At 42.4% G+C, this 16588-nt stretch overlaps 1 protein-coding gene, 1 long non-coding RNA gene and 1 other non-coding gene across 3 annotated transcripts in view; 1 reads left to right on the forward strand and 2 right to left on the reverse strand.

Annotated features, from left to right (window-relative positions):
• SH3TC2 (SH3 domain and tetratricopeptide repeats 2) overlaps positions 1-8122 on the reverse strand; it is a 62723-nt gene extending 54601 nt beyond the window's left edge. Inside the window, exon 1 of the mRNA XM_033180502.1 lies at positions 7919-8122. Coding sequence (XP_033036393.1) covers positions 7919-7970 — 52 coding nt within the window. The 5' untranslated portion in view covers positions 7971-8122. The remainder of the gene's footprint in view (positions 1-7918) is intronic.
• On the reverse strand, positions 2479-2585 carry LOC117066164. Its single transcript, XR_004430164.1, has one exon. It is a non-coding gene; the product is annotated as a U6 spliceosomal RNA (small nuclear RNA).
• A 97-nt stretch (positions 8123-8219) lies between the features above and the next one.
• Positions 8220-16588, forward strand: part of LOC117065577 — a 44011-nt gene continuing 35642 nt past the window's right edge. Inside the window, exons 1-2 of the long non-coding RNA XR_004429978.1 lie at positions 8220-8624; positions 9191-9304. This is a non-coding gene — a long non-coding RNA (uncharacterized LOC117065577). The remainder of the gene's footprint in view (positions 8625-9190; positions 9305-16588) is intronic.

Here is a 16588-nt window from a genome sequence, read left to right on the forward strand (position 1 = left end):
AAAACTTACAGAAAATATAGAAGAATATCTGCATGACTTGATGTTGCCAGTGATTTCCTAAACAGGATGGAAAGAATGCTACCCTCAAAAGGAATAAAGGATAAATAGTAATACATTAAAATTAGAAACTTCTATTAATCAAAAGATGCAATTAAGAGACTGAAAAGCAAGTGACAGAGTACAAGAAATATTGATCATACATATGTATAGTCATCAAATAATTCAAACATAGAATATATAAGGAATGCCAAAAATCTTTGAGAAATAGGTAGCCAGCCCACCAGAAAAATGGGCAAAAGGCTTGAATAAACTTTTCACCAAAGGCAATGTTCAAACAGCTAATAAATACATGAAAATTTGTTTCACCTGATCAGGGAAATGAAAAGTAAAACCACAGGGGAACACAACTACACAGACTGGCTAAAATGAAAAAGACAGATAAAGCCAAATGTTTGTGAGGATATAGAGCAACTAGAATACCTAGAATATACTGCAACTAGAATATACTGCAAGTGTGAGAATAAACAGAAGTTCTATCTTTGGAAAACTGACAGTGTCAGTTCAAGCTGAAAATATGCATGCACTAAGACCAAAGACAACCACTAAAATATTCAGAAGAGCACTATTTATAAGAACCCAAATTTGGCCACAATTCAAATGTCAATTTACACTAGAATGAACAAGTAAATGATGTATATATAATATATAATTAAACCTTAATCCAGCAAATCGGGCACGGTGGCACATGCCTACAATCTCAGCTATTTGGGAGGCTGAGGCTAGAGGATCATTTCAGCCCAGGAGTTCAAGCCCAGCCTGGACAACATAGCAAGCCCCATCCCCCAAAAATTAAATAAATAAATAAATCCAATACAACAATAAGAATGAATGAATTACAACTGTATAAAACAATATCGATGAGTATATTCACTTGTGAAAAGTTACCATGCTGTACACATGATTTCATGCACAATTCTGTATAAATGGTAAATTTTTTTTAATCCTCTTAAAGCCTTTACTGACCTCAACATTCTTTTTCTTTTTTAACTTTTATTTTAGGTTTTGGGGTACATGTGAAGGTTTGGTTCTTAGGTAAACTTATATCATGGAGGTTTGTTATACAGATTATTTCATCAATCAGGTATGAAGCTCAGTACCCAATAGTTATCTTTTCTGCTTCTCTCCCTCCTCCCAACCTCCACCTTCAAGTAGATCCCAGTGTCTGTTGTTTTCCTCTTTGTGTTTATAAATTCTTATCATTTAGCTTCCACTTATAAGAGAGAACACGTGGCATTTGGTTTTCTGTTCCTGCATTAGTTTGCTAAGAACAATGGCCTCCGATCCATCTATATCTCACAAAAGACATGCTCTCATTCTTTCTTATGGCTGCATGGTATTCTATGATATATACATGTTAATGGTACATTTTTATGAAAAGTTGAATTTTAAAATATTCCTGGAGCCCCTCTCTACCTACTCTACCTTGAAATATCTAGGAGTAGAGTCCTGAAGTGTGCGTTTTTAATTAGCACTTTGGGTATTTCTGATGTCTTCTAGAGCGTGAGAATACTCAAACCAATTCACCAGAGGCCTCGGAACCCATGAGCCAGAAGGGCACCTCTCTGAGAAACAATGAGGAAGCTGGAAAATTAGAATGCATTCTATAATAGGAAAAACAGCTAATAGTTACACATGGATTGTCTGTTTACAGAATTCTTTTACACATGGTGTTATATTTCAACATGAAGAAGTTTGAAAACTTGATCTGGGTCTTGAAAAAGAACCAGAGATGATTCAAGGCAACAAAAAACTGTCATATAGAATAAATTACCTTAGGAAAGAAAGTATGACTTTTATAACTGAAAGAAAATAAACCAGAAGGTCTATAGTAGTTATCGCTGAGTCATCTTAACAATCTTTTTCATACTTTCATCTACTTTCCAAATATTCTAATTTTTCTTTTTCATAGGCACATTAAAATATTATTTAACTGAAATATTAATTTTTTGAAAAATAAAAGTTTTGTATATTAAAGATGATAAACAACACAATCTGCTAACAATACAAGCTGCTGATTAATATTGTTTTAATATTAATACTTTAATCTACTATTTCAATTCCAGCTTTGTCAATTGACCCGGTAATGTCAGTAATATCCTTTTTATCATCTTTTCTTCTTCAGTATAGAACGCAGTCTAGGGTCAAGTATTACATTTAGTTGTCAAATGTCTTTAGCCTCCTTTCATTGGGAACATTTCCATATGATTTTTTATGACATTTTTTTCTCTAATGACATTGACATTTTTGAATGATAAAGTCCCTCCTCCTCCCTTCTTTTAGTTTTTCTTCAACTTTTATTTTAAGTTCAGGGGTACATGTGCAGGTTTGTTATATAGGTAAACATGTGCCATGGTGATTTGCTGCACAGATCATCCCATCACCTAGATATTCAGCTCAGCATCCATTCATTATCTATTCAAAAATATGGAACACTTTACAAATTTGCATGTCATCCTTGCACAGAGGCCATGCTAATCTTCTCTATATCTTTCTGATTTTAGCATACGTGCTGCCAAAGAAAGCTCTCTGTTTTTCAAATATTCTGTAATCGGCATACATTTGTTTTCTAACACTGAAGGCAGGTAGAGAAGTGGCTAAGAACAAGTGGCAATCAGACAGTCCTGGACTCAAACCCTGGCTTCTTCATTAATCATGTGACCCATGTGAACCCAGTCTATGTAGTCTGTGTGGAGCTGACTCTCTCCCTAGCTCCAAAAGTGAGCACATAATTCAGGCATAATCCAACTGGGTTATGCAGTGCCATGGCCACATGGTCAAAGTTAAGCCAGTGAGAATTAGTTCTAGGACCCTCATCAGCACACTTAGCGAAGACATTTCTTTTCACTGCACTGGAAGCTATGAATATGACAGCCTGGAGCTGTGGTGCCCACCACAAGGAGAAAGCCTGCCTGACATTGAGTCCAACCCATAAAAACAGAGCTTAGGAAAGATAGTTTTCTGATAACATCATCTGAACACCTTGATTTAACAATATCTGAAGAAAAAAAAATCTAGACTTTGAATTATTAATCAATAAATTGCTTTTGAATAAGCTAGTTTTATTTGTATTACTATTGGTCAGAAAAAGTTACTAAACCTCAGTTCAGAAAAACATTGAGATTTATTTGTAAACTGCCAAACTGGTTTCCAAAGAGGCTGTAATATTTTGTATTTCCACTAACAGTGTGTGAAAGTTCTAGTTGCTCCACAACCTCACTAACAATTGATGTTATCAGTCTTTTTAATTTGGGCCATTCTAAGTAGGTAGGCCATTTTATCTGATTGTTTCAATGTGCATTTCGCTAATGACTTATGATGTTAATCACTTTTTCACATGCTTATTAGTCATCCACATATATTTTATATTGAAGTGTCCATTCCAACATTTTGCAATTGTTATTGGGTTATTTATCTTATCACTACTGAGTTGTAAGAGCCTTTTTTTTTTTTTTAATATTCTTGTTCTGATATTACTCCCCAGTTGACAGCTTGCTTTTTATGTTCTTGGCAGATGTATATAAGTGGGAGGAAAGCAAGATAGCGTGGGAATGAGCTTTGTACACACATGGGATGGTAGAAGCCATCCGGCGCATGCTGGGGAGGTGGGTAGTTGTGGGACTAAAATGGATAAGTATGGTAGGGTCAAGATGGGGAGCACTTTAAGGCAGGCAGGGGTGTTTAGAATGGATACAGTAAGCAATGGAGAGATGTGAAATGTTCTTGAACATGGCAATGGTATAACAAAAGTGAAAATTCTACTTGGGTAACATGGGAAGGATAAGGAGAGAAAAGCACAATAGGCAGGGAGCCAGCTGAAGAGGTGCTGTGAAAATCCAGGGACGTGAGTGTGAGAATGTGGGCTGTGGCCCTGGCAATGAGAAGTGAGGGCATAGAGTGAATGAGGGTATTTAAAACAAGAAAAGAGAAGGCATCTTGGCATATTGAATATGAGGGATAAAGATGGGGAAGAGGCAAGAATTGCAGAAACTGAGTGAAGGAGAGGATTTAAAAGATCACCTAGTCCCACTCCCAGTTTTACTGTTGAGAAACAAAAGGCCCAGAGAGGAGTCGTGATTTTACTGAGATCGCACAGCAAGTTAGCAAGAGAGCCAGAGGTCATCTAAATCAATGGGTAGGGACCTTGCCGTTCTCACTACATTAACCTGACCTCAGAATTCTAAAGTCTCGGGCCTCTGATCATGGAAACATCTCACAACAACTTGCTGAAAATGAGAATTCAACTTCATTTCTCCTCTCTCAGCCTCTCTGTGCTCCTACCCACCCACCATCATGCTCAACTTTAAAAAGAAGACTAAACAGCAAACATTTCTCTGCATGTTTTTTTTCCTGTACCCACATTTTTTTTTTCTTTTTTGACTTAACAAACTTACCATCAGCAGTTTTTATGATGAAACCACTTTCTCCTTGTTGGGATGAGCAGCATGTTAGAAGTACAGCTACATCTACCCACATGAATATATCTTAGATTATAATGTTTAGCAAAAAAAAAAAAAAAAAAGTTGCATCATGATATCATTTTGTTTAACTTTTAAAGTCTATAAAACAATTCTTCGGAATGATTGTGAGCTCATGAATATGTAGTGAAAGCACATAACCATTGAATTCATGAAAGTTATTAACTATGTGGAGAGAGAAGGGGAATGAGATTGGAAAGAGATATCCAGGGGCTGCTAAGTATGTTTGTGATGTTTTATTTCTTCAAAAAGTAAGAGAAAGAAAAAGGTAAAGTTCTGAAGATAACATGACATAATGCAAAAATTTGTTACAGCTAGATGGTGGGCTAACTATTCTAATATCCTCTATTATCAATATGTTTTACATGCTTTACAAGGCTTTTAAAATTCAAAAGTGAAGCATCATTTACTATTGTCAGCATTCACCCTTGATCTCTTGTTATTATACTGATGATTCGCATCTATCAAAAAGGTTAAAAGGAAAGTTACAAGCACCAGTGATCAACAGAGGTGAATGTATCTCTTCCACATCTTCTGTTTAAGGGCATAAATCTGCCAAATTTTTTCAAACAGGCATTGAAAATAAGGGAGAAGTGCTAGAAGCTTTTCGATCAACAAACTTTGACATGGCTTTCTCTGTGATCCAAAGTGAGCAATTGTAGCTTATTAAACAATGGCAAGAAACAACTCATAGATAGGGTGGGGAAGTCAGAGATGATAGCAACGGATCAGAACCTATCCTCTCACCATGTGCAGTCCCCCAGATTAGGGGACTTCTGTGAGCAATTGAGAGCCATCCCAGGGAACAGATGCTGTAGGCAGCGTCCACATGTAAGAATGCAGGTGCCTGGAGTAGTCAGAGTCAATGTTCATTATTGCGTCACACCACGCAAACCAGTCTGGCAGCTGTCCAGTGCTCAGTGCTATCAAGAGCCTTCTCCTTTCCTGTGTCCATTAGCCCTGAGGACTCACTGTTTTGGTGTCTGCTGTTAGCTCCCACTTAAACAGACATGAGGCAGAAGCACCCCAGGAAACATGAGCACAGACTTCTCCAGGCCAGGATGGAATTAGCAGAAACTGGTGTAAGAATGGTCCATATTAGCTAACGATAAAACAGCCTATAGTTACCGAAGGGTTATCAAAAGCCAGACCCTGTACTAAGTTCATGAGAGTAATTATTCAATTTAATCCTCACAAAAGTTCCGTGGGATAAGTACCACCATTAGATACAGTTTACAGCCAGGAAAACTGAGGTTCAAAAAACATGAGGGACTTATCCAAGGTCACACAACAATTAAGTTGCTCTAGGATGGGTCTCATACTTTGTCCCTTTTCTCTAGGATAAATAGGGGAATCTGGAATGGGAATATCCAGATCAACTGGACTTGGACCTACAACACCCACATCAACCTCGCTAGGGAAAGGCCCTGACACAAACAGGGAATAATATGGGGGAATGGCATGAAAAGTCTCGAAGGAGATACATAGCAGGCTGACTCTTGGTGAAAAGGTGAATCCGAGGTACCAGTCAGTAATCAATGGCAAAAAGAAGGTGAAAGAATAAAGTAGTTGAATGATAGTGTTATTATGATTTTGACCTTTTTCAATATTGTTTTTTGTTTGTTTGTTTTGAGCTGTGTAACTGTTCTACAGGAAATCTTTGGCTGAAGGACAGATGTCAACTAGAAGCAGAGCTGCTCTAGGTAAGGATGAGGGAACATGAACAGAGCTCTCTGAGACACCTCTACACAGCAGTTTACAACCCTAAAATTGTATAGATGACCAAATGGAGGCCCAGAGAGAGAACGAGATATACTAGTCATCAAAACGCAATTAATAATGGTTAATTTTATTGTGTTCAACTAACTGTGCACCAGGCTGTTTCACCATTTCACATGTAGACTTAATCTCCACCACAGCTCTATGAAGAAGGCATTATCATGTCATAAAAGCTACAGATAAGGAAAACTGAAACACAGAGAAATTAAATAAGTTGTCAAGGCAAGTAAAAGAACCAAGATCAAATCCAGACACTTTGGCCTCAAAGACCAAGTGAGTAGCCAAGATGACACCTGCCTAACTAGAGCTAGAGGAAGTCAGATCTAGACCCCAATCTCCGACTTCCAGACCAGCGGTCCTGCATGTCTCCCTCCATGCTGTTTCTGCTCTCATGGGCCACAATGACAATAGGACTTAGTGGGAGGGACTGAAAAGTGTTTACATCTGAGAAATCTGGAGAAGCTAAATTGTGCATAGATTAAGTTGTGCCTTTTGTGCCAAGGGCATCGTTTGGGGTTTGTTTGCTTATAGTTTTAGGTCCACAGGTTGCCTTTTTCTGGGAGACACTCCCTGCTGTAGGTGCCAAGGTGCCTAGATGAAGACTTCAAGCAGAGGAAGCGGAATATGGTTGTTCTGGGTTCACTTCAATGACCTCGAGTGCCTTCTACAAGCCCAGGTCATAAGACTATAGAAGAAAGTTGTCTGTCAGAAAGTAGAAAGCCCTCAGCTAGGGGATGCTCCTTAGCTCCTTCTCTCGGGAACCATGGTGGAGCCCCAGGAAGACACACAGTTCTAACAAGGGTTAGGAACGATTCCTTGGAGCAAGGTTCCCCTATCTCCCAAGCAAGCCTCCCCCCACCAATCAACCCCCACATTTCCCCAAAGCCACCACTCATCCTGATAAACACCACACAAGAGAACACAGTGCCCTACCTTGATTCTCCTCTGAAAAAAAGAAGAAGGTTGCTTCAGGGAAACCAACCAGCCTGGTTGGCCTGGAACTGACATATCCCAGCAAATTCCTCAGTCCCAGGCAAACCATAATGGCTGGTCACCCTAAGTCACTCTCCCACGACTTGACAATTTCTTAGAGCAACAACTCTCCATTTCCTCAACTTGATGCCCACACTCACACACAAATCACACTGTAATAGGTGGAGGCAGGAAACTGCCTGTTTTTCTCCAGTAACAGCAACCCTGACAAAAATAGGCTTGAATGACTAAGGCCAAGTTTATGACCACCTATAGGCCACAGAGGAACTCACTGCCTGAACTTTCTTCCTGTCCTGGGGGATCTCGGGAAGAAAGGAAGGAAGGGCTTAGTCACACCCTGGGAGTGGCAGCCAGGAGCAGTGCTGCTCAGCTTCTGACAGAGCGAACTCAAAGCCTCTTTCTTCAGGAAAAAAATAGATGCTTCCAGGCTTTACTCCCTTTTTACAGAGCCAGCATGACAAATACCCAGGGAGGAAGGAGAGGCAGCCAGAAAGCACAACCATCTCCCCATCTTTGAGAGAAAAGTGTCCCCAACCCAGCAGGTCCCTGAGCCTCCACTGGACCATCCACTTTGGCCAAGCCACAGGCTAAGGGCCCCCTGGGAAACTCACCTGGGACCCGGGTCAGACTCCGCTCCCTGGGGATGCAGAAGCAGCCACCCATGTGTATACCATCCTACCCTGGCCGAGGCCCTTGAGAACACCGGCCAGAAGAGTGCTGCAAGGGACAGCCTCCCAGCGGTGTCCCTCCTCCCGCCTCCTCCCTGGCACACGAAGGACCGAGGCCTGCTCAATGCACAATGCAGCCTTTGATATCCCGGCTACAGCAGGAGGCCCAGGGAGGGTGGGAGGGGCAGCCTAGCCCAGCCTGCAGGCCCACAGCTCTTGCACTGTCAGGCCTGGAGAACAGGGCTCCTCCCTGCCTCTCAGCAGATCGCCTCATGCCTATCAGCCTGCAGCACATTCCTCGCATTCTAGGATTGAGATACACAGTTTGGTTCTTGTGGGGGCAGCCAGGGCGGGGGAGGAGGGCAGAGAACATCCCAGAGATCAAGACTGCTGTTGGCTTTCTCCCTCCCTGACTGACTTGGCCCACACTGACTGGCCTGCCACCCCTTTACAGTGATCTCCACCCAGTCTCTCTCTGCAAAGGCCTCCCTTGGCTCTCTGATAAAGTTGGAGCTGTGGGTGCAGCATTTCACTTCGACCTAGCAGCATCAATGAGCCAGCTCCTCACTGGTGAACACGCAAACCCCCAGCTGCTGGTGTGCAGGAAAAGAATCCAGGAGATCACCTGATGAAGCCCAGCGTTTTACAGGTGAGGGGATGGAGAACCAAATACATTAAAGGATGGGGAGAGGTTGGTCAATAGGTAAAAGGTAAGAGTTACATAGGAGGAGTAAGTTCTAGTGTTCTATTGTACAGTAGGGGGACTATAATAATGTATCATATATTTCAACATAGAAGAGAGGATTTTGAATGCTCTCACCACAAAAAAAATGATGTTTGAGATGCTGGATACGCTAATTACCTTGATTTGATCATTACACAATATATAGATACATTGAAACATCATACTCTAGCCCATAAATGTGTAGAATTATTATATGTCAATTAAAAATAAAATTAAAAAAAACACAGCAAGACTACAGGTATGCATGCAAAACTGGTCCCACCAGACTAACCTCTTTCCTGTTTCAGATAGGCAGCGGAGCAGGGGAATCCAGTTGATACTGTGGCTAAATTTCAGAAAACCTCCCATGAGATCTTGCAAAGGAGATGGAGAAAATATGGCTGAATGCCAGCAAGGCTGGACGGAAGCATGACTACTCTAACAACCAAGCTCAAAGAGCACTGCTCACCCAATGTTTCCTTCATGCCTAGAGCAAAGTGGTGAGAGGACCCTAGTGAAAGGCCCAAAGAACAGGAGGTATGAGCCAAGAGAAGGTGGAGTCCTGCCAGGCCTGTGTTGCAGGCTATTTGGAGGCTGAACTTGAGGTCAGTATCACCAACATTTTAAGGAGGGCAGCGTCCCAATCAAGTTTATATTCTGAGAGGAGCAGTTGGGTAACCAGGTGAAGAATGGCCTATGGGTCAGTCCCACCGGAGGTCAGGAGTATCCACCTCACACACCAGCCCAGCCCCAGAGGACAGGGTCTTGAGCCTGTCTCTGAAGCACCACTGTCATCTTCACGCTTACTCATCCTGAGACACAGTTTCCAAATGTTTACTGTGGGCCAGGCTCTCACTGTACGTTATTCTATTCAAATCCCGTAACAGGCCCATAATGTAGGCATCATTTCTACTTTGTAAGTGAGGAAACAGATAAAGAGGAGTGTATTACTTGTCCAACTCCCTCCCTTCTCCCACCGTTTATGAATGTCAGAGTCAAGACTGAGCCAGGTCTAGTTGATTCCACAGCCCAGAAGGATCACGTTTCTGATACATGGGATACATTGTGGGTTCTCCCATGACTGCTAGGACACACGATGAGAAAGGCCCAGGAAGGAGTGAAATCTCTGCAGCCAGCTAACCATTCACGCAAAGCCCCTGGGCTTTGATATAAACAGGCAGGCAGATATGCAGCAATTGTAACATCCAGCAGAGAGATGAGAGCTGGGGCGGGGAGTAGAGTGCAGGAGGGATGGGGTCTCTGATCACATTGCCACCGGGCAGGATGTTTTCTCTGTGCAGGTCTATTTAAAGTATCTACTTCCCATACAGTTTCTCATGTGTTTCCCTCACCGAAGCACAGTGTTTTTGAGTATGAATTAGAATGTTTTCTTGGGCCCACAATGAAAGGACAAGAGTTTCTTTAGAAAACAACCACTTAGGCTGGGCGCGGTGGCTCAAGCCTGTAATCCCAGCACTTTGGGAGGCCGAGATGGGCGGATCACGAGGTCAGGAGATCGAGACCATCCTGGCTAACACGGTGAAACCCCGTCTCTACTAAAAAATACAAAAATCGAGCCAGGCGAGGTGGCGGGCACCTGTAGTCCCAGCTACTCGGGAGGCTGAGGCAGGAGAATGGCGGGAACCCGGGAGGCAGAGCTTGCAGTGAGCTGAGATCCGGCCACTGCACTCCAGCCTGGGCGACAGAGGGAGACTCTGTCTCAAAAAAAAAAAAAAAGAAGAAGAAGAAAAGAAAAGAAAACAACCACTTAAAACTGGGATGTGCATGAAAATCAGACAGTGACAAGAAGTCCCATGTTCTAACTTACACATGCTGACAGATGTGCAGACTTATCATTGCTCCTTCACTGGTCTGCACACCACTCCTACACAGGTACAACAACAATCAGACTATAAATGATCAAAACCAACTACTGAAAGGATCCCTGGCCATCTTAGAGGTCATCTAAGGACTTCAGCTTTTACTCTGAATGAGGTAAGAGCCAATGGAGGACACTAAAAAGAAGAGTAACATGCATGACTTCTGGTTTTAAAGGCTCAGCCTGGCTTACAGGCTATAGATGGAACTCCAGATATGCAGCAATTGTAACATCCAGCAGAGAGATGATAATGGATTGAACCAAAGTGCTACTGGTAGAGGTGATGAAAAGAGTTTAGGTATTAGACATATTTTGAAATAAGCGTGTATTAGTCAAGGTACTCCAGAGAAACAGGACCAATAAAAGTTGATAAAGATAAAGAAAGAGGAAAAAAATTAACTAATTAGCTCCTGTGAGGGTTGGCAAATCTGAAATCCATAGGGCAGGCCAACAGGCTGGAGACTCAAGTAAGAGTTGCTATTGCAGTCTTTAGACCAAATTCCACAGAGCAGCAGACTAGAATAGAAGCTCACACAAGTTTTCCATGTTGCAGTCAAGAATTCTTGAGAAGAATTTCTTCTTTTTCAGGAAACTTCGGTCTTTGGTCTTAAGGCCTTCAACTGATTGGAAGGCCCCCAATCAGTTGGTGGGAAGACCCACACACATTATAGAGGGTAATCTGCTTTGTTCACTGTCTACTGATGTCAATGTTAATCACGTATTTTTAAAAAAAATACCTTCAACATCTATTTTGTTCTTTGGTCAAACAAGTGGGCACCATGACTTAGGCAAGTGAACACATGAAATTAACAATCACAGAGAGCCATGAGGATGTATGGATATATAGAATGGATGAGAGGGAAAAAATATATACTCTAGAGCTGTTCTGATTTTTTTTACCTGAACAACTGAAATAATTTAATACTTACTGAAATGTTAAATGCTAGGAGAAAAGAAGCTTTGTGAATTGAAAACAGGAGTTTGGTTTTGTATATGTGATATTTAATAGTCCTTTAGTACATCCAAGCAAATGTAGACAATGTAATCTGGAGTTCATGCAGAAGTTAAAAGCTGAAGGTAAGTATTTGGGAGTTGTCACTGTGCAGAGGGTATGTAAAGTTAGAAGACCAAATAAGATCTCTTAAGGGAGAAAGTGGAGGATAGAATACAGAGGATAAATCAAGAAACAGCCTTACAAACACGTTAATTTTTATATGAATAAGAAAGGAGTAGAAACCAGCAAAAGCGATAGAGAAAGAGTGGCCAGTGAGAGGATATGCACCAAGAGCATAAGATGGTACAGAATTTAAGTGAAGAAAGTATAGGAAGAGCACCTGCAAGAGCAGAAAGTGATTAACTATGTCAAATGCTGCTAGGAAGTGAGATGTGCACAGAGAATTTACCACTGGACATCTTGGTAGAGCAGTGGAGATAAAAGCTAGATTGGGAAAGCTTCAAGAGTATATAGTAAAAAAAAAAAAAAACAGTGGAGCTCCAACCCACCTTCAACTCACCACCATCACCATCATTGCCATCATTATGGAATACCTCTTGTTTCCTTAATATTTGCTTGGTGTTCAGGGGTTACAAGCTCATATGTCTACAAGAGCCAGGCAACTGATGGAAATGAGTGAGCTGGCCAGGAAACAAGTGGCAGCTGATCACACTGTAATTGCCTGATGGATTCTTTCTGCCTGCTGCTCAGACAAAACCAGTTCACTGAGACTGGTATTGCAGCAAAGAAAACCTTTCATTAATGTGAGGCCAGCCATGCAGAACAACCAGGGTTATCGCTCCAGTCAATCTCCCCGAAGACTCAGAGTTTAGGGTTTTTCAAGGATAGTTTGGTGGGCAGGGTGGGAAGGGGTGGGTGCTGCTGATTGTTTGTGGATGCAATCATAGGAATGTAGAAAATAGTCCTCATGCACTGAGTTTGTCTCTAGATGGAAAACACAGGACAGGTGAAGTTATGAGTCTGGGTGGTGTCAGTCAGTTGCAAGAATGTAAAAGTCTGAAAGACATCTCAAAAGACCAATTTTAGGTTCTACAATAGTGGTGTTACCTACAGAAGCAATTGGGGAAGTCACAAATCTTGTGACCTCTGACCACATGACTCCTGAGCAATAAGGAATTATAGAAACTATACCTACATTTTAGCAGAATTCACGTCCCTCCCATAATCTTAATCTTAGGGCTTTTCATTAGTCTTACAAAGGCAGTTTCAGCCCCCAAACAACGAGGGAATTCGTTTTAGGGAGGGACTGTTATCATCCTTGCTTCAAAGTTAAACTATAAACTAAATTCCTCATATGGTTAGCTTGGCCTACACTTAGGGATAAGCAAAGACAGCCAGCCTGTGAGGCTAGAAGCAAGACGAAATCAGTCACATTCAACTTCTCTCACTGTCATAATCTTCGCAAAAGCAGTTTCACTGGCGTCAAGGTTGGGGCAACAACAGGGAGAGGTGTACCTGTGGGGCATGGAGGGCACTGCTCTGTCTAAGAAGAAACCCCTGCTAGGCTTTGGGCAATGAGGAACATGGTGCAAGACAGGTCTGTGTAACCAGACATTCTCATTTGTCATGGAAACCAAAAATCCAGATTTGTAAGTGAGGCTTCCTAATATTTAAATGTTTATAAGTTATAGGAGGCTAAGGCAGGAGAATTACTTGAAACCAGGAGTCCAAGACCAGCCTGGGCAACATATAAATACTCTCTCTCTAAGAAAATGTGTAAAGTAAATAAATAAATAAATAAATGTTTATAAATTATTTCCAAATATCTTTCAAAGCACTGCATGGGCCAATACCTCAGGGCAGACAAACTTGCCTGCAGACAAAATCCAACCCAAGGGCCACCAACCAATTTGCCATTTCAGACATAAAATTGAACTGTTTCCTTAGAAAATGTGTAATCTACTTGGAGCAATCATAAGTTAGGTACTATAATTCCAGGGAAAAACTGAACATATCCCATTATCAGTTGAAACGTGTCCCCCTGAAAAAGACAGATTGAAATCCTCCCCCTCTGAATCTAACTTTATTCAGAAATAGACTTGTGGTAGATATAGTTATTTAAGACGAGGTTATACTAGAGTAGGGCGGGTCCCTAATCCAATATGATCTTATAAAAACGTACTTATGGCCGGGCACGGTGGCTCAAGCCTGTAATCCCAGCACTTTGGGAGGCCGAGACGGGCGGATCACGAGGTCAGGAGATCGAGACCATCCTGGCTAATACGCTGAAACCCTGTCTCTACTAAAAATACAAAAAAAAACTAGCCGGGCGAGGTGGCTGGCGCCTGTAGTCCCAGCTACTCGGGAGGCTGAGGCAGGAGAATGGCGTAAACCCAGGAGGCAGAGCTTGCAGTGAGCTGAGATCTGGCCACTGCACTCCAGTCCGGGCGACAGAGCGAGACTCCGTCTCAAAAAAAAAAAAAAAAAAACGTACTTATAAAAAAAAACAACCTGTGGGCCAGGCACGGTGGCTCACGCCTCTAATCCCAGCACTTTGGGAGGCCGAGGCAGGCGGATTACGAGGTCAGGGGATCAAGACCATCCTGGCTAATACGGCAAAACCCCGTCTCTACTAAAAATACAAAAAAAGTTAGCTGGGCATGGTGGCAGGGACCTGTAGTCCCAGTTGCTCAGGAGGCTGAGATAGGAGAATGGCGTGAACCTGGGAGGCGGAGCTTGCAGTGAGCTGAGATCGCACCACTGCGCTCCAGCCTGGGTAACAGAGCAAGATTCCATCTTAAGGCAGGCTTAAGGCAAATCAGCAAGTATGATGAGGCACTCCAGGGCTAGAAATAAAAAGGCCACCAATCCTTGGCCACCATAACATCCTTAGGCCTGAAAGCACAACAGGAGGGGTAGCTAGTGGAATCTAGCAAGAGCTTGCTGCAGCCAGGGCCCGAGGCCAGTGGCTGTGTCTTTGATAGAGGAACATAGCTATGGCCTAGCCAAGGTCATGAATGGAAAGGGGCCAGCAGAATAAATACTCCATTCTCTCACCTTCCATCTTCCCATGACTGAATATAACTGGAAGCCAAAGAGTAAGAGAGCTTTGGGGGCACAGCACAGGGTAGAGAAGAATACAGAGTGGGTTCCAAAGGATGACTGAAGATTGGCCAGCACAGGGAGATTTGCAGGCGATGAAGTCAGAGAGGTAACAGGGGCCTGGGTATGCAGAGCTTGCTAGATCATTTTAAGGATGGTGGCTTTCATCTGAGTGAAATGGCAACCACTGGAGAATTTTCGGTGGAAGAGTGATATGACTTATGATTTGAAAGAATCACTCCAGCTGCTGTGTTGAGAATAGACTGCGTGGAAAAGGACTAGAGTGAAGCAAGGAGACTGGCAGGAGGCTATTGCAGTAATGCAAGCAAAAGTGTGTCTGGACCAGGGAGTCAGCCTAAAGGAAAACAAAACTGAGGCAAACTTAATGTAAGTAGAGAGTTTATTTGAGCCAAGTTTGAGGACTGCAACCCAGAATTGTAGATTCAAGTTGCCCTGAATATGAGCTGGGATTAGCAACAATTACAGGTGGGGTTTTAAATGAAAAGAAGCAGCAGTTCCTAAGTTATTTACCAAAAATTTACATTAAAATAACATAAGCTATTGATTGGCTATACATTGTTATTAAATTCCAGGAAAATGAAGATTATGGGTGAGGCAGCTAGTCAGGAATAAAATGCCTTTAATAATGGACCCAGGGCGTGGGTGCAGGAGACATTACTGAAGTCCCATACTCATGTCTCTGAGCCTGATAAATTTTGCATATCTCTCACAGCTCAGATTGTTCTGAGCTATTTTTCTTTTCTTAAAAATAGTGTTAAACTAAATTTGGCCTAAGGATGCCTCCATATTTGATTTCTTATGTTCCAAATTATAACCTAATTTAGTACATAAACTAACTGAAACCAACTTGGGTGTATACTTTTCTAACAAAAAGCTGAGTCTCAGCCAATCACAGCAGCAGAGCTTCAGTCAATTAAAGGTGGCCAACTGATCAAACCATGATCAAATAAGGCAAATACTGAGCTGTAACCAATCCAGCAGCCTCTGTACCTCACTTCTGTTTTTTGTCCGTAAATGCTGCCTGCTCAAGTTGCAGCCTGGAGCTCTCTGAAACTGTTCCTGTTCTGCTGGGGGTGGGGCAAGGGTGGGGGTGCCCAATTTGTGAATCGTTCCTTGCTCAATTAAATGCTGTTAAGTTTAATTTTTCTAAAGTTTTTTTCTTTTAACAGTAGAAGCAGTGGAGGTGATGAGAAGTGGTGAGATTCTGGTTTATTTTGTAGGCTGAGGCAGAATTAACTGTTGCATGAGATGTGGAGTATGAGAGAAGGCCTGAGCACCTAGAAGGATCGGGGGTGCCACGAACTGACAGAGGTTGTGTAATAGTGTGATATAAGAAGAAATACATGGTGGGCATGGTGGCTCATGCCTGTAATCTCAGCACCTTGGCCACCAATGCAGGACCATTGCTTGAGCTCAGGAGTTCGAGACCAACCTGGTCAATATAGTGAGACCTCATCTCAAAAAAAAAAAAAGAAGAAGAAGAGGAAATACATATCTGGTCTCTGCCCCTGGTTGTTGAGACAGAGCTCCTGAAACTTTTATGATTTCCTAAGTGACAAGATCACCTGAGGCAGAGCTCCTAAATCCTTTGGAATTTCCTGGAGAACAGGAGCATCTTTTGTTCTAAAGGTCACTCTTGGTGGATTCCTTAATAGCCTCATGATGGGGGCTGGTAGCCGGGGGAATTCACCATGTGATTACATTAGAACTTTCAAGCCCCCCTGCCCTGACCTCTGGGGAAGAGAGGGGGTGCTAAAGATGAGCTCATCACCAATGGTCAATGATTTAATCAGTCATGCTACATAATGAAGTCTCTATAAAACCCCAAAAGGACAGGGTTCAGAGAGCTTCCTGGCTGGTGAATCAGTAGAGTTGCTGGGAGGGTGGCGCACCTGCAGAGGGCGTGGCACTCTATGCCCCTTCCCACACACC

Source organism: Trachypithecus francoisi, unplaced genomic scaffold, assembly GCF_009764315.1.
Source record: "Trachypithecus francoisi isolate TF-2019V2 unplaced genomic scaffold, Tfra_2.0 Lachesis_group2, whole genome shotgun sequence".
Classification (NCBI taxonomy): domain Eukaryota; kingdom Metazoa; phylum Chordata; class Mammalia; order Primates; family Cercopithecidae; genus Trachypithecus; species Trachypithecus francoisi.